Source organism: Erinaceus europaeus, chromosome 8 (assembly GCF_950295315.1).
Source record: "Erinaceus europaeus chromosome 8, mEriEur2.1, whole genome shotgun sequence".
In the NCBI taxonomy this organism is placed as follows: Eukaryota; Metazoa; Chordata; class Mammalia; order Eulipotyphla; family Erinaceidae; genus Erinaceus; species Erinaceus europaeus.
Genome location: NC_080169.1, coordinates 42,673,241 through 42,694,469, shown reverse-complemented (window position 1 = coordinate 42,694,469; position 21,229 = coordinate 42,673,241). Strand labels below are relative to the sequence as shown.

The 21,229-nt window shown below is 39.1% G+C and overlaps 1 protein-coding gene across 1 annotated transcript in view; it reads left to right on the top strand.

Annotated features, from left to right (window-relative positions):
- The first annotated feature begins 11,495 nt into the window (after nucleotides 1–11,495).
- Nucleotides 11,496–21,229, top strand: part of TMEM106B (transmembrane protein 106B) — a 30,071-nt gene continuing 20,337 nt past the window's right edge. Inside the window, exons 1-2 of the mRNA XM_007537626.3 lie at nucleotides 11,496–11,637; nucleotides 20,161–20,382. Coding sequence (XP_007537688.1) covers nucleotides 20,163–20,382 — 220 coding nt within the window. The 5' untranslated portion in view covers nucleotides 11,496–11,637; nucleotides 20,161–20,162. The remainder of the gene's footprint in view (nucleotides 11,638–20,160; nucleotides 20,383–21,229) is intronic.

Sequence of the window (21,229 nt, the reverse complement as noted above, 5' to 3'; positions counted from 1 at the left end):
TTGTTGTTGTTATTTGTTTTGTTTTTGTCAATACAGCGGTCTTTCCAATGAGTCAGTGTAGTCTTTGTATGGGGGGGGTAGTGGGGGTGAAGGGGACTGAAGGGACTTGGAAAGGGAATCATAATGTGACTCTGTGGAAAAAGGAACTTTGAACTTTAGTAAAGACCAGAGTTTGACTTAGTCAGTTTTCTTTTTGCATGCTTAAGCCACTAATACATTTTTATTTTTGGTACTATTATGTTACCTATATAGTTTTCTGTTGATGGTGATTAGCAGAATGATGGAAAAGAAATTTTAGGGGTTGGGTGGTTGAACACACATGTTACAATGCTCAGGGACTCAGGTTCAAGCACCCGGTCCCCACCTGCAGGGGGAAAGAAAGCTTTGCAAGTGATGAAGAACTGTGGCAGGTATCTCTCTCTCTCTCTCCTCTTCGCTCTTGATTTCTGGCTGTCTTTATCCAATAAATAAAGATTAAAAAAAAAAATTTGATGCTTCCTTTGCACTCAATGTAGAGAGAGTAATGAATCATCTCAAAATAATAAGTCCACATAAAGTAAATTAAGAGTCAGGAATTAAAATTCCAAAAAGTAATAATTACTGACAAAAGGTTATAAATCCTTCTTGTGAGAAACCTTCAGAAAAATTAGCTAGTGTACTTCTTTAGAGAAGAGGATTTGGGTGGTGTTTTTGCTTACTAATGGCAAAATTCACTTTAGAAGACTAGAGAATTAAAGAGACACACTGGGTAATCAATCAAACATATGCATAGAATAAAATTGGACACAAATGGAATGAATTTGCAGAGGTTTTGATTTTCCTATAAAAATAAACAAAAATTCTCCTGCAACAACTTCCAAACAACCTAAGCCCCTCTCTACCCACCATCCAACCCCTTATCCCATTTACATAGTAGCCCCCTGATGCCAATAGAAAGACAACTGGAGCCAAAAAGACCTTTGTCCAAATTTTTTCAGGGAGTTTGTATCTTAGTTTGCCTGCCTTCATAACTTGAAATGATCTATTTTCTTTTCTCTCCCTTCACCCCTTCTTTCTTCCTTCCTTAGCCTTTTTTTCTTTCTTTCTTTCTTTCTTTCTTTCTTTCTTTCTTTCTTTCTTTCTTTTCTTTTCTTTCTCTCTTTCTTTCTTTCTTTCTTCCTCTCTCTCTTTCTTTCTTTCTTTCTTTATTTCTTCCTTTCTTTCTTTCTGTGGCTGTTTAGCTATGGTTTATGGTAGTACAAGGGATAGAGTCTATGACCTTGGAGCCTCATGCATAAGAGTGTTTGCATAAGCATTATGCTATCTTCTTTACCCTTGAGATATTTATCTCTTCCACGCTTAAGATAGTTTCTAACTCAGACTTAATATCTTGGTCATTCAAGATATGAATTACATATGCTTCAGTGACAAGTACTTTTCGACCATATTAATTTCTCCTCCACAAGTTGGAACCAGTTTTGGAAGTGATTAGAGGAAACAATCAGAATGAACTATATTAGCTTGGCCTCTCCTACTGGCAAGCCCTGAAAACTACCCTGAGGCAAAACTAAGTTTCCTGCTTCCCTCCATTCAGTGGTGTTATTCTAGTTTTGTTAACATATAAAGTCTATACTTACATGTTTTCAGTTTCTTGTCTACTTCCAATTCTATTGCATATCTAGTATATAATAAGATATAAATGTACTGTTTATATGACTTAGATTTAAAAAAACATTTTCATCTGAAAAGATAGTAAAGATGGTAGTTATGGAAGTAATAAGTTTTCTATGTACAGACATTCCTAAAATTTAAATGTTCAATTTTTTTTTCACACATGCAGACCTGCTTCACTGCCTATGAAGTGACTCCCTGCAGGTGGGGAGCGGGGGCTCAAACTGGGATCCTTAAGCCGATCCTTGTGCTTTACGCCACGTGTGCTTTACCGCTGTGCTACCGCCTGACTCCCAAATGTTCAAATTTTAATTCACTTTTTATATTTACTTTGATATATTTAAAATGTCAATTATGATTAGAGTATTGATACTATTACTATTATCTCTTAAACCAGTACTGCTTAGTTCTGGCTTGTGGTGGTACTAGGGATTTAAAATGGGGTATGAGGGCCTCAGATATAAAAGTTTTTTTGTGGGGCTGGGTGGTGGCACATCTGATTGAGTGCACGTTACAATGTACAAGGACCTGGGTTTGTGCCCCCAGTCCCTACCTGCAGGGGGAAAGCTTTGCGAGTGGTAAAGCAGGGTTACAGGTGTCTCTCTTTCTCCTTTATCACTCCCTTCCCTCTCAATTTCTGGCTGTCTCTATGCAATAAATTTAAAACGATTTTTTAAAAAATATTTTGCAACCTATTGATATTTTAAATGATAATACATAAAACATTGAATATACTTAGACATATTTCTACCACTCCTTGTATCTATGGCCACTGAATCAACTTTGGAGAAATTCTATCACTAGAATCAAGGGTGTTCAAGTTCTGTTTATTTCTTCTTTCTTATTTTTTAATTTATTTTTTACTTGTGACATAACATTTATTTACAATATTAATAAATAATAGGGATATAATTCCATACTGTTCCCACCACCAGAGTTTGGTGACCCATTCCCTCCACTGAAAACTATAGCAGTTATCCCAAGGTTACAGATAGTGACTGACTTTAGAACTAACTGTATCTATAAATATATATATATGTGTGTGTGTGTGTGTGTGTGTGTTTTACCAGAGCACTGTTTAGCTCTGATTTATGGTGGTGCAAGGAATTGAACCTGGGACATTGGAGCTCAGGCATGAGAGTCTCTTTACATAACCATTATGCTATCTGACCCCACCCTCTATGTCTATATATATTTACTTCCTTTCTAAGCCACACCTACACCAATTACTACTTTTTTTTTTTCCCTCCAAGGTTATTGCTGGGGCTTGTTGCCTGCGCCATGAATTCACTGCTCCTGGAGGTCTTTTTTTCCCCGCTTTTGTTCCCCTTTTTGTAGCCTTGTTGTGGTTCTTATTGTTGTTGTTGTTGATGCCATTCGTTTTCAAAGTTAACCCAATTAACAAATAATGTGATGATAATATTAACTATTGATTGTCTTTTTGAACCCTAAGACAGCAGGAACCTCACATCTTCACTATAGAGCCCCTACTTCCCCCAGTCCTGGCACCCATGGATAGGGCTCACTTTCCCGTATGCTTCTCCCAATCCATACCAAATAATATTGCATCCGCCGATCACAACCTAACCAAAGCAACGATTGCCATCTCAACATGCTTCACCTCAGAGTGTATCCAGAGACTTCACGTGTGGAATGACAACCCTTCAGCTTCATTACTCGGGTGAGACCTTTCCTTTTATAGTACACTCTAATTTCATCTCAGGTAGTTCACTTTCTAACAAAGTCCCATAACCTAGACATACACCAGTTTCTGTGAGAGAGAGCGTATGCGCACACGTATCCATAAACTACTGCAAAATATATACCTGAAAGCAGGATTACACTAGAGTTTGCAGTGAGTACCTCCCCAACACTTCCTCTCCACTATTCCAATCTTGGGATCCATGTTTGCTCAACAAATTGTTTGGCTTTGTATGTTAACTCTCTTTTCAATCACCAGGTTCCAGATGCCACCAGGATGCTGGCTAGGCTTCCCTGGATTGAAGACCCCACCAATGTGTCCTGGAGCTCAGCTTCCCCAGAGACACACCTTACTAGGGAAAGAGAGAGGCAGACTGGGAGTATGGACCGACCAGTCAACGCCCATGTTCAGCGGGGAAGCAATTACAGAAGCCAGACCCTCTACCTTCTGCAACCCTCAACGACCCTGGGTCCATGCTCCCAGAGGGCTAGAGAATGGGAAGGCTATCATGGGAGAGGGTGGGTTATGGGGATTGGGTGGTGGGAATTGTGTGGAGTTGTACCCCTCCTACCTTATGCTTTTGTTCACTAATCCTTTCTTAAATTAAAAATTTAAATAAAAAAAAAAAAAAAAAAAAGAAATGGAGAGAGGAGGGGAAGACAGAGATGGAGGAAAGAAAGATAGACACCTGCACACCTGCTTCACCACCTGTGAAGCGTCTCCCCTGCAGGTGGGGAGTCTGGGGCTCTAACTGGGATCCTTAGGCCTGTCCTTGCGCTTGGTGCCATGTACACTTGACCCGCTGCGCTACTGCCAGACCCCCACTGATTACTACTTTTAGTGTTCTTCCTTTTTTCCTTTTCTCTCTCAGATAGGAGAAATGGTGTCTGGCTTCCTCTGGTGTTTTCCAGATTCACTCCCATTTCAGTAATGATATAAAAATGAGATTCCTAGTGACCAATAGTGACTATAGCCAGAAATTAATGTGGAAGTATCATCTGCTATTCAGAGTTATCCTGGACTCTTGAAATCATATGACTTTCCTATCTGATAGAGTGTTTATTAAAACCAGACTCAGAAAAATCACTGTGGATTAAACATTCATACACTTTCGGTGACTTTACTTTCATGCTATGATTAATGATAAAATGTCCAAGTATAGGAATATACGCAAAAAGTATGCACTATATTTAAAACACTTCATATATGTGAGAAATAAATTTTGTTATAGTAATACTAGTAAGTTCTGTGTAAATTACAGGTGTATTTCCTTTTTTTTAAAAAAAGATTTTATTTATTTATTTATGAGAAAGATAATAGGAGAGAGAGAGAACCAGATATCACTCTGGCACATGTACTGCCAGGGATCAAACTCAGAACCTCATGCCTGAGAGTCCAAAGCTTTATCGCTGTGCCACTTCCCTGACTACCAGGTGTAATTCTTGACTATATATAGACCTTATAGTCATCTCAGTTTTTTTTTAATATTTATTTTCTCTTTTGTTGCCCTTGTTTTTTTTTACTGTTGTTGTAGTTATTATCGTTGTTATTGATATCGTCATTGTTAGATAGGACAGAGAGAACTGGAGAGAGGAGGGGAAGACAGGGGGGGAGTGAAAGATAGACACCTGCTTCACTGCCTGTGAAGTGACTCCCCTACAGGTGGGGAGCCTGGGGCATGAACCGGGTTCCTTAAGCCAATCCTTGTGCTTCATGCCATGTGCACTTAACCTGCTGTGCTACCGACCGACTCTCAGTCATCTCAGTTTTAAAGATAATAAAAAAATAGGTATAAGGAAGGTATCATAAGCACTGTTACATACTCTTATTTTGGGCTTACCACTAGACAATCTAGATTTAAAAGTTGTGTGTGTGTATGTGTGCTGAGAGTTTTGTCTCACCTAGGCTTTATCACTTCAGAACAACTTTTTTTTGGAGATAAATGAAGATATAGAGACAGAAAGAGAGAAGAAAAGATACCACAGCAGTGAAGCTACCCTCATATAGTGGGACCAGACTCAAACCAGTATCACATGCATGACAAAGCAGGTACACAAAACATGCAAGTTATCTTCCTGTCCCTAAAAATTGAGTTCTTAACCATACCACTAATCTGCTTCTTAGGGATAAATTTAGGTCCACTCCCATGTTTACTTGGATTCCAGTTACTTGGATAAGGCTATATGCTGTAGTCTGTATTTTTTTTTTTGTAGTCTGTATTTTTTAAAGTTAAGACAAAATTAATTTAAAGAAAAATGACTCAGTACTCCATTTGTAATGTAAAAAAGTAACTATGAAATGAATATATTTTAAATTATGAAACATTTGATAACTTATCAATATAAGGTAATTGGAAAATAGTATGATAATTTCTAAAAAATAGTATGCATTATTTCTAACTATACATACATTTATATTTTGTATATTTCCTTCCATTTATATCTGTATTTTCTAAATTTGTATACTTTACAGGCTATTTTAATTATTTATGTTTTATTTCCTTTTAGTCATATATTATTACTGTTCTTCATGCCATGATATTTACAACATTCTACATGCTGACATTATAAGACCTCATTGCACAGCCATTATATAACCTCAGTAATTTACAAGTTATATAAGTCATAAGAAGGATAAGAACAAGGCTGACATGGGGTGGGGAAAGGAGGTGAACTTAATGATACTTCTATGTGTACTGCCTACAGGGACTCTTTTGCAGAAGAGCAGTTAATATGCTAACACTGAATTTGGAAACAAAATGAAAATATTGGAAATTCAGCAATGACCCAATTCTGTTCCAGTTCACCTTGCCTCTTCAATATATTAATGAATAGTTAAGCCCAATTATAGACTTCATTCTAGGAGGGAGTTTGGAGAGCCATGACTGAAGGCAAGAAAATTTGAAGGCATCAGTCCTATAAACTACTTTCCACAAAAACCCAGTTCTTGGCATTTTTTTTTTTTTCCATTTCTACCTATTCTACCTACATAAAGTCTAGCTTTTTTTTTTTTTTTTTTTGGAAGGAAGAGAGTTATTTATTTATTTGCCTCCAGAGGCAAATAAATCACAGGGGCTAGGTGCCTACACTATGAATCCACTGCCCTTGGAGGCTATTTTTCCCATTTTTGTTGCCTTTGTTATTGTTATTGGATAGGACAGAGGGAAATTGAGAGAGGAGGAGGAGACATGGGGAGAGAAAGATAGACAACTGCAGACCTACATCACTGCTTGTGAAGTGACCACCCCCCTCTGCAGGTAGGGATCCAGGGGGCTTGCACCGGGATTCTTGAGCTGGTCCTTGCACTTCATGTCATTTGCGCTTAATCTGCTTCACTACCGCCTGGCCCCAGAAGAGAGTTAGTTATTGATTTGAGTAACATACTCTGACCTTTGATTATAGGTTTGAAGGATGGTAACATTTTTTTCCCCTTGAGTTCTTCATACAAAAAGTAGTATAAATGACTTTCTGTTACACCAGGCAGTGGCCCATGTTTGGCTATAAGTGGCAGTTTTACCTCTGCACACAGATTGTCAGACAAGGATGTTTTTTTTTTTTCTCTTGGTACCTCATGACTTTGAAATTTTAGACAATTATGAACAATGGCAGAAGAAATTCTGACTCACTACCACCATTGAAAAGCATAGGCAAAAATAAAAGGAACTGAAAACAATATCCTATTCAAAGACAGAGATGAGAAAGGAATGACAAATGATTTATCATCCTAATATTGGACATTTGGATTAAACAACTGAACAGAAATCTCTATAGAATTTTATTAGGTTTGAAATAAAAGGATGAGTGGTGGTGCACCAGGTTGAGAGCACGTCACCACACCCAAGGACATGGGTTCAAGTCCCTGGTCCCCAACTATCATGAGTAAGCTTCACAGATAGTGAAGTAGTGCTGCAGGTGTCTCTCTTTCTCTCTCCCCTTTCTGTCTCGATTTCTCTCTGTCTCTATGCAATAAGTAAATAAACATTAAAAATAGAAAAATATAAATATAATTTAAAAAAAAATAATCTTCAAAGTGTCAAAAATCACGAATGTTGGGCTATAGGATATGAAAATTAGAAGGTCTAAAGAATTGAAATGTATTTACTGCATGCAAAAAAAACTGATTTTATGTGAGTTTTAATCTAAAACAGAATAGGAAGCTATAAAATAGAAATATCTGCATCTTCCCTCAAGAAAACAGAATTTAAGGACTCATAGGAATAATACTGAATTTCCATAAATAAATGATTTTCAGAAAATTTATCTCAACAACAAGAAAACAAATAACCCCATCCAAAAATGGGGGGAGGACATGGACAGAATATTCACCACAGAAGAGATCCAAAAGGCCGAGAAACACATGAAAAAATGCTCCAAGTCTCTGATTGTCAGAGAAATGCAAATAAAGACAACAATGAGATACCACTTCACTCCTGTGAGAATGTCATACACCAGAAAAGGCAACAGCAGCAAATGCTAGAGAGGTTGTGGGGTCAAAAGAACCCTCCTGCACTTCTGGTGAGAACGTAAATTGGTTCAAGCTCTGTGGAGAGTAGACTGGAGAACTCTCAGAAGGCTAGAAGTGAACCTTCCCTATGACCTTGCAATTCCTCTCTTGGGGATATATCCTAAGGAACCCAATACACCTATCCAAAAGATCTGTGTACACTTATGTTCTTGGCAGCACAATCTGTAATAGCCAAAACCTGGAAGCAAACCAGGTGTACAACAACAGATATGGAATACTACTCAGCAATACAAAATGGTGACTTCACTGTCTTCAGCCGATCTTGGATGGACCTTGAAAAATTCATGTTAAGTGAAATAAGTCAGAAACAGAAGGATGAATATGGGATGATCTCACTCTCAGGCAGAAGTTGAAAAACAAGATCAGAAAACAGAAGTAGAACCTGAACTGGAATTGTCCTGGAATTTACCAAAGTAAAAGACTCTGGGGTGGGTGGGTGAGTGGGGAGAATACAGATCCAAGATGATGACAGAGGACCTAGTGGGGGTTGTATTGTTATATGGAAAACTGGGAAATATTATGCATGTACAAACTATTGTATTTACTGTCGAATGTAAAACATTAATTCCCCAATAAAGAAATTTAAAAAAATTAAATTTGTCACTTGACCAATGAACACTCACCAAAAATCTCTCTTAAAATTTTTTATTAACTTTAATTATTTATTGGATATAAAGTCAGAAATTGAGAGAGGAAAAAGAGATAGAGGAGAAGAGAGACAGCTGTTGCACTGCTTCACCACTTGCAAAGTTCTTCCCCTGCAGGTGGAGACCGGGGCTTGAACCTGGGTGCTTCTGCATTGTAACATGTGTGCTCAACCAAGTATTCCACCTCCCAGCCCCTCAAAAATTTCTACCCCATAAGCCTACAAATTTCCTGCTTGAACTTGTCAAATGTTCAGAAGTTGGCAAAGCAAAAGTAATGCATTACCAAAATAATAATGCATTACCAAAATAGTAACTGATATAAGTTTTTTTAAAAAAAGCATTTCCTAGGGCCAGGTGGTGGCGCACCTGGTTGAGCGCACATATTACAATGCTCAAGGACCTGGGTTCAAGCCCCCGGTCCCCACCTGCAGGGGGAAAGCTTTGCGAGTGGTGAAGTAGTGCTGCAGGTGTCTGTCTCTCTCCCTCTCTATCACCCCCTTCCCTTTTGATTTCTGGTTGTCTCTATCCAATAAATAAAGATCATTTTAAAAAAGAAAAAAAAAACATTTCCTTTATTTTAATCACACACATTTCCTTTATTTTAATCACACACATTTCCTTTATTTTAATCACACACACACACACACACACACACACACACACACACACTCACACAGCAAGGCACTGCTCAGCTCTGATTTATAGTGGTACTGGGGATTGAACCTGGTACCTTGGAGCCTCAGGAATTACAGTCTTTTACTAAACATTATGCTATCTCCCCAGCCAACTGGAAGATGTTTATTATATATCTAAGGAGAACAATTTGCAAGATTTGCTATTTACATATATTTGTATTTTTTAAATATTTATTTATTCCTATTTTGTTGCCCTTGTTGTTTTACTGTTGTAGTTATTATTATTGCTTTTACTGATGTTGTTCTTGTTGGACAAGATAGAAATGGAGAGGGGAGACAGAGAGGGGGAGAGAGAGACACCTGCAGACCTGCTTCACCACTTGTGAAGCGACTCCCCTGCAGGCAGGGAGCGGGGGACTTGAACCGGCTGGTCCTTGGGCTTTGTGCCACCTGCGCTTAACCCTCTGCGCTACCACCCGACTCCCTCATATATCTGTATCTTACAAAGGAACAACCAGTTGCTTCTGTTCTCCCTGGTCTAAACGTTTAGATTTACTATTTTAAAGAACCAGTCATTATTAGAAATGTATTAACAATTTGAGCCCAGTGTTAAAATCCAGTCTGATTGCCAATTTGAAGTCTTAAGTGCTTAGATTGAAGGAATATATACTTAGAGTATATATACTTGGTCTATGTATCAAATGTTTGAACATTCAATCCATATTTTACCTCTCATGTAAATTGAATAATTGGGGGTCAGGCTTAGTGCAGCGGGTTAAGAGCAAGTGGCGCAAAGCACAAGGACCCCTTAAGGATCCCGGTTGGAGGCCCTAACTCCCCACCTGCAGCAGAGTTGTTTCACAGTCAGTGAAGCATGTTCGAAGGTGTCTATCTTTCTCCTCCCATCTTTGTCTTCCCCTCCGCTCTCCATTTCTCTTTGTCGTATTCAACAGTGACATCAACAACAACAATAATAATCACAATAACAATAAAACAGCAAGGGTAACAAAAGGGGGGAAAACACCCTCCAGGAGCAGTGGATTCATGGTGCAGGCACCAAGCTCCAGCAACAACCCTGGGGGATAATAATAATAATAATAGTAATAATAATAAATTGAATAGTGATTTCTGAGACTGTGAGTTAATAGGAGTGTATAGACTACTCTATGGGCCCCAGATCAAATCAATGGGGTTTACAGTTAATGATATTTATATACTTTCCCCATATTTGGGAGCTGCTCTCTTCCCTGATCCAGTTTTCTAGTCCTTTTTACAACTATGATACCATCTCCCTAAACAATAACTTAGGCTACCTGCATGTTACATGCCAACCGCAGACAAAAACTAGTAGAGTCATAGTCCCTTGGAATATACCTAAAATAGACTTACTAGCTTTTACCAAAACAGAGACCCCAAATCTTCAACTGCAATATTCTTATCGTTAGGTTCATGATCAGTCAACAATTTTTTCTGCGTATATCTTAACTCTTTTTCAGCCACCAGGTCCCAGATGCTACCATGAAGTCAACCTGACTTCCTTGGGCAGATGACACCACCAAGGTGTCCTGGAGCCCTGCTTCCCCAGAGCCCGGCCCCACTAGGGAAAGAGACTGGCTAGGAGTATGGATCAATCTGCCAAGCCTGTGTTGAACAGAGAAGCAATTACAGAAGCCAGACCTTCCACCTTCTGCACCCCATAATGATCCTGAGTCCATGCTCCCAGAAGGATAAAGAATAGGAAGGCTATCAAGGGAGGGGACTGGATACTGAGTTCTGGTGGTGGGAATCGTGTGGACTTGTACCCCTCTTATCCTATGGCCTTGTCAACATGTCCATTTTATAAATAATAATAATAATAAAACAAAAGAATTGGAGTTAAGATTTCACATACAACTGTAACTAGACACTGAGTTAACACTGGGGAGGAGTTAAGAAATCACGTGGAAAAACAAAAAGAGTTCCTGCTCAGAGTATCCTTCTAGTGGGCAAGAGGTACCAAAACAATCTAGACTTTCTACAGCCAGCTCTGTGTCCCCAGAACCAGTAACAATTCCCCAGAGCCTGGCTGAGGCAAACAGAGCCCTTTCACCTCTTTGTAAAATGAAACAGCTTGATAGCTGAAAGGTGGAGATTTGACACTTTTAAGTCTTCCAGAGCTAGAAAGGCCAAATTCTGTTAAGTCCAGGGACCACCAGGCTCAACTAAGCCCTTGCAGCCCACAGCCTTCACAGCTGCACTTCCTGGCTTGAACCTGTTGTAGGAAGAGTGCCTACGTCACGCGCTCTTCCGGTCCGCACGCCTCCTCTGGGAGAGCTCTGCGCACGCGCGGATGCCTTGGCCGATGCTGCCCCCTTTCCGCTCCATTCCACGTCGCCTGGCGCTGCAACCAGCACATGTAGTTTCCGCTTGCAGCCCTGCGGACTAGGAGACCCCCGCTTGCCCCTGAGCTGCCAGGGCCCGCACGGCTCCCAGCGTGTCGGTGAGAGACCCTGGCCGGCGCACCCCCTTCCCCTTCTTGGTCCCCTGTGGTGGCGGTGCGGCGCCCTGTGAAAGCCTACCAGGACGCGGAGGTGGAGGAGGGGAGGCTGTGGGGAGCTGAGCCGGCCTGGCGTCAGGAGGCGGCGCAGAGCTTGGTGGTGTTGATGTTGTGTCACCTTCTTTCACCTGGGCCTGGTTTCTGCTGTGGGAGGTGCGGGGTGGGGGGCTGCTCGGTGTTGACTCCTGGCCCCGCATTGTCACTGGGCTTGTTCAGCTTTTGCTATCTGGGGGACTTTTCTTGCACGGTTGCTTGCATCTTTGTGATGTTGCAAGAGTTGGTTGTGAACTGGGTTTGTTTATATATCCCGAGAAAGGCAGTGAAGTCCTCCCTCCCTCCCTCTCCCCATCCTTCTTTTCTACCTTCCTTTTCGCAGATCATTACCCATTTAGATTTCATGGAATGCTTTTCTGTTTTTTTTTTCTTTTTTTTCTGCTTTCCTCACCATACATAAAATCCTTGGCGCCGCGGTGGTTTAAAGAGCTTGTCATAAACACCGGACATAGGGACAGGGAGGGGGCCTCATAACTCTTGATGAATCCAGGAGCCTTGAAGGATGAAAGTATTTAAACTCTGCAGTGCTCTGAAGAAGATGCAGCCTATGGCCTCACAAAGTCTGGTTCTTGTCTTTGATGAAATACCAGACAGAGGCCTACTCGATTAAGGCCAGAAACAGAGCCAGACTGCGAGCTGTTTGGTCTTGGCCCTCAGTGTTTTCCTCTAGCCCTCCTCCACCTCCAAGACATTCCAGAGGGGTACACCTTACCCTCTGGTTCATTTTCATCCCAGAGAGGGCCTTGCTCCTGTAGTGCTTCGCCTCAACCCCAGGGTCACAGTATTGGGGTATGGAATAGTTTACACTTAAACCACCTGTGGCTGCCAAGTATTGCTTTGGCTGGGAATAGGAATTAATCTCGAGCCAAAACAAGAGAAAACAATGCCTTTTAGAAGTCATAAATCTTCCCAGTTTGTGAATTTACTTGAATGCAGTGCCTTTTTAAAAGTATTGTTTTATTGAGGAAATGTGGGTTGGCTGGAATTGTTATATTCATGAGAGTGCATTTCCACATTTTCCCAAAATAGGTATCACTACGTTTTATCTTCCACCAAACCCTCAGTGGATGTATTTTTTACGGTATGAACACGCATCTTTCTTTTGCTTGTTCAACTACTTAAAAGTTAGTCTGCTGTTGTGTGCATTTTTCTTATTATTGGCTTGCTGTTGACACTGTGAGGACAGTGCAGGGTAAGCATGCTAGTTTTAAAAAAGCAAAAACCTTTCTTCCTGCTGTGTGGTACAACTTCCAAATTGTTGATTTTCTTTATTCAAATCACTAGGAAGTTTTAAAAGGATTATTATGTGTTTGTATCAGTGTCTAATTTATTTTGGTGCTCATAAAAGATAACAAATTTAGAGTGGACATATGTTTTTAAATCCTGCTCCTCTTCCTAACCTTTGTTAACTTTCCTCAGAGTATCAACCGATTGGACTTAAATTTTTTTTATTCTTAAAATTGGCTTTAACATCCCATTCCAATTTGCACCACCTATTATCAAAGGCTATTTTACATAGGTTTTAGTACTAATTACTTATTCTTTTTTTTTCCTTTTTTTAAATAATTTTTTAACCTTTTTATCTTTATTATTGGCTAGACACAGAGAGAAGTTGAGAGGGGAGGGTGAGATAGAAAGAGGGAGAGACAGAGAGACACCTGCAGCCCTGCTTCACCTCTTGTGAAATTTCCCCCTGCAGGTGGGAACCAGGGGCATGAACCTAGGTCCTTGTGCACTGTAATGTGAGCACTTAACCAGGTGCGCCACCGCCTGGCCCTAATTACTTACTCTTATTTATCATTACTTTTTTTTTTTTAATTTGCTCTGTTATTTTTGTTACTGTCCTCCCAAACTTTTGAAGTTAATTTGAAATTTGCTGCTTTATATTGGGGAATTACATTTTGAAACATTACAACTGTTGAAAGAATAGTCTGCAGGATTTAATTTTATTGCATGTGTTTAAATGGTTAAAGCATGAAATGTAAAGATGAGAAGAACTGGGGATTTTTATTACAAATGTGACTATCATCACCATCATCATCCTTGTTATTGCTGAGCCAGTCCTTGTGCATCCTAGGCTGCTTTTTTATTCAAATGTGGGGGAGGGGGGACAGACACCTATCCCCAGTGTTGCTTAACTCTCAGGTGTCACTGGAACCTCTAATCCCTGTCTGAGAGTTTAGCAAGGCCAATTTCCTACCTGGTGAGTTACTCCTAGCTGGGCATGAATTTTAAGACTGAAAACTACTACGTTGACATTATCTAGTAAGTGTTAATGCTTAATTGTAATCTGCCTAAAGTAATTCCTGTCTTTAATACAAAAGTGGAATACATTTTTGTTTTATACTGAGGCAAATGAAACCCACATTTTTTTTCAGAGTAGCCTATAATATAGACTTTTGTCACATTACAATGTTGTTAATAACTTCTTATAACAACTACTTATCTCATCGCATTTTGTTAGGAAAAATCACTTGTGGACTCCAATAAATTATTCCCTTGTTTAGGACATTTCTATTGAGAATAATGCTGTCAGAAATTAATTGTAACCTTTTCTTGAAGTTTTTTTTTATTAGATTTTCATTGATTGGTACAACTATCTTATGATGCTTTATTATTTTATTTTATTTTTTCTTTTATTTCTTTATTGGGGAATTAATGTTTTATATTCAACAGTAAATAAAATAGTTTGTACATGCATAACATTCCCCAGTTTCCCACATAACAATACAACCGCAAATGTGTCCTCTATCATCATTCATGGACCTGTATTTTACTCACCCACCCACCCCAGAGTCTTTTATTTTGGTGAGATGTGCCAATACCATTTCAGATTCTACTTGTGTTTGCTTTTCTGATCTTGTTTTTCAACTTTGGCCTGAGAGTGAGGTCATCCAATATTCATCATTCTGTTTCTGACTGATTTCACTTAACATCAAGGTCCATCCAATATTGGCTGAAAATGGTGAAGTCACCATTTTTTACAGCTGAGTAGTATTCCATTGTGTATATATACCACAACTTGCTTAGCCACTCATCTGTTTTGTTCACACCTGGGTTGCTTCCAGGTTTTGGCTATTACAAATTGTGCTGCCAAGAACATATGTGTACACAGGTCTTTTTGGATGGATATGTTGGGTTCCTTAAGATATATCCCCAGGAGAGGAATTGCAGGGTCATAGGGTAGGTCCATTTCTAGCCTTCGGAGAGTTCTCCAGACTGTTCTCCACAGAGGTTGGACCAATTGACATTCCCACCAGCAGTGTAGGAGGGTTCCTTTGACTCCACACCCTCTCCAGCATTTGCTGCTGTTACCTTTTCTGATGTATGACATTCTCACAAGAGTGAAGTGATATCTCATTGTTGCCTTTATTTGCATTTCTCTGACAATCAGAAACTTGGAGCATTTTTTCATGTGTTTCTTGGCCTTTTGGATCTCTTCTGTGGTGAATATTCTGTCCATGTCCTCTCCCCATTCTTGGATGTTGTTATTTGTTGTCTTGTTGAGTTTAGCAAGCTCTTTATATATGTTGGTTATTAACTCTTGTCTGATGTATGGCATGTAAAGATCTTCTCCCATTCTGTGAGGGGTCTCTTGGTTTGGGTAGTGGTTTCTTTTGCTGTGAAGAAGCTTTTTAATTTGATGTAGTCACATAGGTTTATGCTTGCCTTAGTCTTCTTTATAATTGGATTCATTTCATTGAAGATGTCTTTAAAATTTATGCAGAAAAGAGTTCTGCCAATATTTTCCTCTAAGTATCTGATAGTTTGTGGTCTAACCTCCAAGTCCTTGATCCACTTGGAATTTACTTTTGTATTTGGTGAAATACAGTGGTTCAGTTTCATTCTTCTGCATGTTTGAACCTATTGTATCCAACACCATTTGTTGAAGAGACTCTGCTTTCCCCATTTAAGAGTCTGGGCACCTTTGTCAAAGAGTAGATGTCCATAGGTGGGGGGGCTCACTTCTGGGCTCTCAATTCTATTCCACTGGTCAGTATGTCTATTGATGTTCCAGTACCAAGCAGTTTTGATGACAATGGCCCTATAATACAGTTTGAAATCTGGGAGTGTGATGCCTCCTGTTCTGTTCTTTTTTCTCAAGATTGTTTTGGCAATTCTAGGTCTTTTCTGGTTCCAGATAAACATTTATAGCATTTTTTCTAGTCTCCTAAAAATGTGCTTGGAATCTTGATGGGGATAGCATTAAATTTGTAGATGGCTCTGGGTAGTATATTCATTTAGATGATGTTAATTCTTCCAACCCATGAACATGGAATATCTTTCCACTTCTTTGTGTCTTTTTCAATTTCCTTGAGTAGTGACTCATAATTTTCAGTATACAAGTCTTTCACTTCTTTGGTTAGATTTACTCTAGATATTTTATTATTTTTGTTTCTATAGTAAAAGGAATTGATTTCTGGATTTCAATTTCTTCTAGCTTAGTGTTTGCATGGAGGAATGCCACTGACTTTTGAATGTTAATTTTGTAGCCTGACACCTTACTGTATTGCCTGATGATTTCCAAAAGCTTCTTGCTAGATTCCTTAGGTTTTTCCAAGTATACTATCATGTCATCTGCAAATAGGGAGAGTTTGACTTCTTCTCTTCCAATCTGTATCCCTTTAATTCCTTGCTTTTATTCCTTATGTAGAATAGTAGTGGTGATAGTGGGCAGCCCTGCCTAGTACCTGCTCTTAGTGGAAATGCTTCCAGTTTTTCACCATTGAGTATTATGTTGGCTGTAGGTTTGCTATATATAGACTCCACTATCTTCAGGAATTTTCCATCTATTCCCATTTTTTGTAGTGTTTTGTTCATAAATGGATGTTGGAATTTGTCAAAGGCTTTCTCTGCATCTATTGGTATGACCATGTGGTTTTTGGTCTTGCTTTTCTTGATGTGGTGGATCACATTGATTGATTTACATATATTAAACCAACCTTGCATCCTTGGGATAAATCCCATGTGGTCATGATGAACCATCTTTTTGATATACTGCTGTATCTGGTTGGCTAGAATTTTGTTCAACATTTTCGCATCTATGTGCATCAGAGATATTGGTATGTAGTTTTTTTTTGGTTGTGTCCCTGTCTGCTTTTTGTATCAGAGTGATGTTGGCTTCATAGAAGCTGGCTGGGAGTATTCCAGTGTCTTCAATCTTCTGTAAGACTTTTAAAAGTAGAGGTATTAGTTCTTTGAAGGTTTTGTAGAATTCATTTGTAAAACCATCTGGTCCAGGACTTTTATTTTTGGGGAGATTTTTGGTAACTGTTTTCAATTTAATTAGCTGTGATGGGTCTGTTCATGTTATCTACTTCCTCTTTACTTTGATAGCTTGTGTCTTCATTTTCATTGAATTCTCGAAACATTTTGATTTCTTCCTTTATTTCCTCTTGACCCAGAGATTGGTAAGAAGTGTACTGTTGAGCTTCCACATTTTGGGACTGTTACTAATCTTTTGTTGATTGTTAAGTGTTAGTTTAATTCCACTGTGGTCTGAGAAGATGCTTGGGATGATTTCAGTGCTCTTGAATTGGCTGATGCTGTCTTTGTGGCCTAACATATCGTCTATCCTTGACAATGACCCATGTGGATTTGAGTAAAATGTGTATTCCAGTTTCTTGGAATGATTGACTCTGAAAATGTCCAATAGTTCTAGTTTATCTATCTCTTCATTTAGCTCCCTTATGTCTTTATTGATTTTCTGCCTGGATGATCTGTCAAGGTGAGAGAGTGGGGTGTTGAAGTCATCTACTATGATTATGTTGCTGTTAAAATATTGATGTAGCTCTTTCAGTAGAAGTTTGATGTATTTAGATGGCTTCTCATTTGGTGCATAGATGTTAATAATTGTTAAGTCTCTTGACTGACTGATCCTCTGAGCATTAAGTAGAGTCCATTTCTATCTTTTTAATATTATCTATTTTAAAGTCTATGGTGTCAGATATGAGAATAGCTGTTCCTGCCCTTTTTTGTGGGCCATTGGCTTGTATGATAGTTTTCCATCCTTTCACTTTAAGTCTGTGTTTGTCTTGTTGAGTTAGGTGGGTGTCCTGTAGACAGCATATTGTTAGGTTGTGTTTTCTGATCCATCTTCCTACTCTGTATCTTTTAATAGGTAAATTCAGGCCATTGACATTTATTGATATCAAAGATTGAAGATATTTTAATGCCATTCTTGTAGAGTTTTAGAGTTTTCTGATATATGTCCTATTTATGGTGGTCTGATTGTTTATAGGAGACGTTTCAGAACTTTTTCATGGCAGGCTTGGTGATAGTTGATTCCTTCAACTGTTGCTTGTCTGAGAAGGTTTTGATGCCTCCATCTAGTCTGAATGACAGTCTAGCAGGATATAGTATTCTTGGTTGAAAGCCTTTCTCATTGAGCACTCGATAGTTATCTTGCCATTCTCTTCTGGCCTGTAGTGTTTGTGTGGAGAAGTCTGCTGCTAATCTTATGGGTTTTCCTTTGTAGGTAACTCTTTGTTTTTTCTCTTGCAGCCTTCAGGATCCTGTCTTTATCCTTATTCCTTTCCATCCTAAGTGTGATATGTCTTGGTGTCTTTAGATCTGGGTTAATTCTGTTTGGGACCCTCTGGACCCTCTTTAATCTTTATGTCTTTGATGTTGTCTAGGCTAGAGAAGTTTTCAGCTGTTATGGCCTGAAGAATGTTTTCTTCTTCTCTTTCTTCCTCTTGTATGCCAATAATGCGTATATTGTTTCTTTTGAATTCATCCCATAGGACTCTGTTGTTGTTTTTAGCATCTCTTAATCTCTTTTTGAGATCTCTTACTTTTTTAATTGTCTCTAATTCGTCCTCGATCTTGCTAATTCTGTCTTCAGCCTCGTTGATTCTATTCTTTTTGCCCTCTACTGTTTTCTGGAGTTTATCTATTTTTTACCCTGTTCTGATACTGTTTTAGCTTGTTCAGCTAGTTGCATTCTTAGCTCAGTGATTTCAGCTTTCAGCTCTCTAATAACCATGAGATAATTAGTATTTTCTTCCATTGTCTCATTTGTTGTTCCTGTATTTCTGATTACAATTTTTTCAAATTCTTTACTCCTTTGATTATTTCCTTAGCTAGTGTTTGGATGGTGAACTCGTTATTTTGTGCTTCACCCTCTGTGGGACTTTAGTCCTGGTTCGTTTCTCCAATATTTCTTCTTGTTGTTTTAACCATTTTATATATTATGTTATGAGTTCCCTCTCTCAGTACTTTTCAAATTACTGATCACTATTGCCTGGATTGACTTGTGTCTAAGTAAGTTAATTTAAGGGTTCACAGTGTCTCAATTAACAGTTGTTAACAGTTGTCTCAATTGTATTTTAATCCCTGAGTTGGACCTCAGTGGTTTAAGAGTCTCTTTTTTTTTTCTTCCCTGTAGGCTATGGGAGTTTGAGGGCTTTTAAACTATCTATAGCTTCTTAGCTTAATCACTGACTCCTGACCAAGAGATAAAGCAGGGTGTGGCAGAGATAATCCAGTCATTATGCAAAGAGACTTTCACAGCCCCACAGCTATGCCACTGAGGTATATGTCTTCTCCTGAGTTTCCTGGTTAGATCTCTGTCCCCTGGTATCCCTCCCTGTTGCTGCTCCAGATCTGAGGGCAGTAGCAATGGAGACTCAAGAGTTGCACTTGGTGAGTCTCCGGGGAGTTCTCTCTTCCTTTCAGCTGTCCCCTTGTTGGTGGAACAGACTGGATGTGGTGTCTCAACTGATAATCTGCTGGACTGTTACCAGCCACTTAATCTCTCCCTAGGCTCCTCTCTGTCACCAGCCACATGTGTTTGTACTCACTGGTGATTTAGTGGGTTCCTGTGGTCATTCTAGTCCTGTCTTGTTTCGGTCCTAGGTGGTCTCCTTTGGTATTCCTTGTTGATCCGGGAGAGGAGAGGAGAGAAAGAGATCTGCTGCTGCTCGTAGCTCTGCCGCTGGATGTCAGATCCATTTTATTTTATTTTCATTTTTACCAGGGCATTGCTTGGCTCTGGCTTATGGTGGTGCCAGAGACAGAACCTGAGACTTTGAGTCTCAGCCATGAAAGTCATTCTGCATAACCATTATGGTATCTCCCCTACCATGATACTCTCTTTAAAAGTATTTATTTATTTTTACCAGAACACTGCTCAGCTCTGCCTTATGATGGTATGGGGGATTGAACCTGGGTCTTGGAACCTCAGCCATGAGTCTCTTTGTATAACCATTATGCTATCTACCCCCACCCTAAAAATACATATATATTGATTTTAAGAGAGAACAGAATACCTCTCTTAGCATTTGCAATGCCAAGAATTTAACTAGGGCCTCACACAGGCAAACCACACTTAATTCTCCTAAATCACTTCTAGTAAACTTTGGAGTACTTGTTTCCTGAAGTTTACAAATGTTTTTTCTTTTTCTTTAGACATGGGAAAATCCTTTTCTCATTTGCCTTTGCATTCAAATAAAGAAGATGCCTATGCTGGACACATACCAGGTGAAACCATGAGTAATGGATTGGTTAGTAATGAAGTCCATAATGAGGATGGAAGAAATGGAGATGTCTCTCAGTTTCCATATGTGGAATTTACCGGAAGAGATAGTGTTACTTGCCCCACTTGTCAAGGAACAGGAAGAATTCCTAGGGGTATGTGCTGCTTCATGATTTTTCTTATAAAAAATGATTTCAGATTGTGCAAATATTAAAACTTATGGGTATGAACTTGGTTTTCTGTGTTTTAAAAGATTCTTAAATGCAAAAGCTAAAACTTATACAAGTTATCTTTCGTCAAAAAGACGCACAGAAATAAACAAAAATGGGCAGGGATAGATAGCAAAATGGTTATACAAAGAGACTCTCATGCGTGAGGCTCTACAAAATCTCAGGTTCAATTCCCCACACCACTATAAACCAGAGTTGAGCAGTGCTCTGCTTAGAAAGAAAGAAAGAGAAAAAGAAAGAAAAAGAAAGGAAGGAAGAAAGAAAGGAAGAGAAAAGAAAGAAAGAAAGAAAAATGTTAAGGTTTCCCATGCAGTCATGAAACCATGACCTCTGTCTTCTGAAATTTTCCTTTCCCTTGTGCTATTGTAACAGATATGCACTAGTGACTGAATACTTGATCCTCTTTGGCATGAATTGAGGTTGTATCACGTAGTCTTTTTTTGTTATATTGGCTATTATGAACCCTTTAAGTTATCCAGTGACTTTTTATTTTAAATTATAGACAAATACAAAATGAACTGTAAAAAAAATTAAAAAAAATGAACTGTAAAAAAATTATAACTAAACCAACTCTTGAACTCTGAAAATAATAGTGGTTGTCAGGGGAGGGGGAAGGGTGTGTTGATAGAGGGCTTACATTGGTATGATGACACAAGAACTTAGTGGTAGGTTGTATATATGAAACTGTACTCCTTAGGGGCCAGGCAGTGGTGCACCTGATTAACACTGTAGTGTACAAGGACTCAGGTTCAAGCCCCTGGTTCCCACCTAC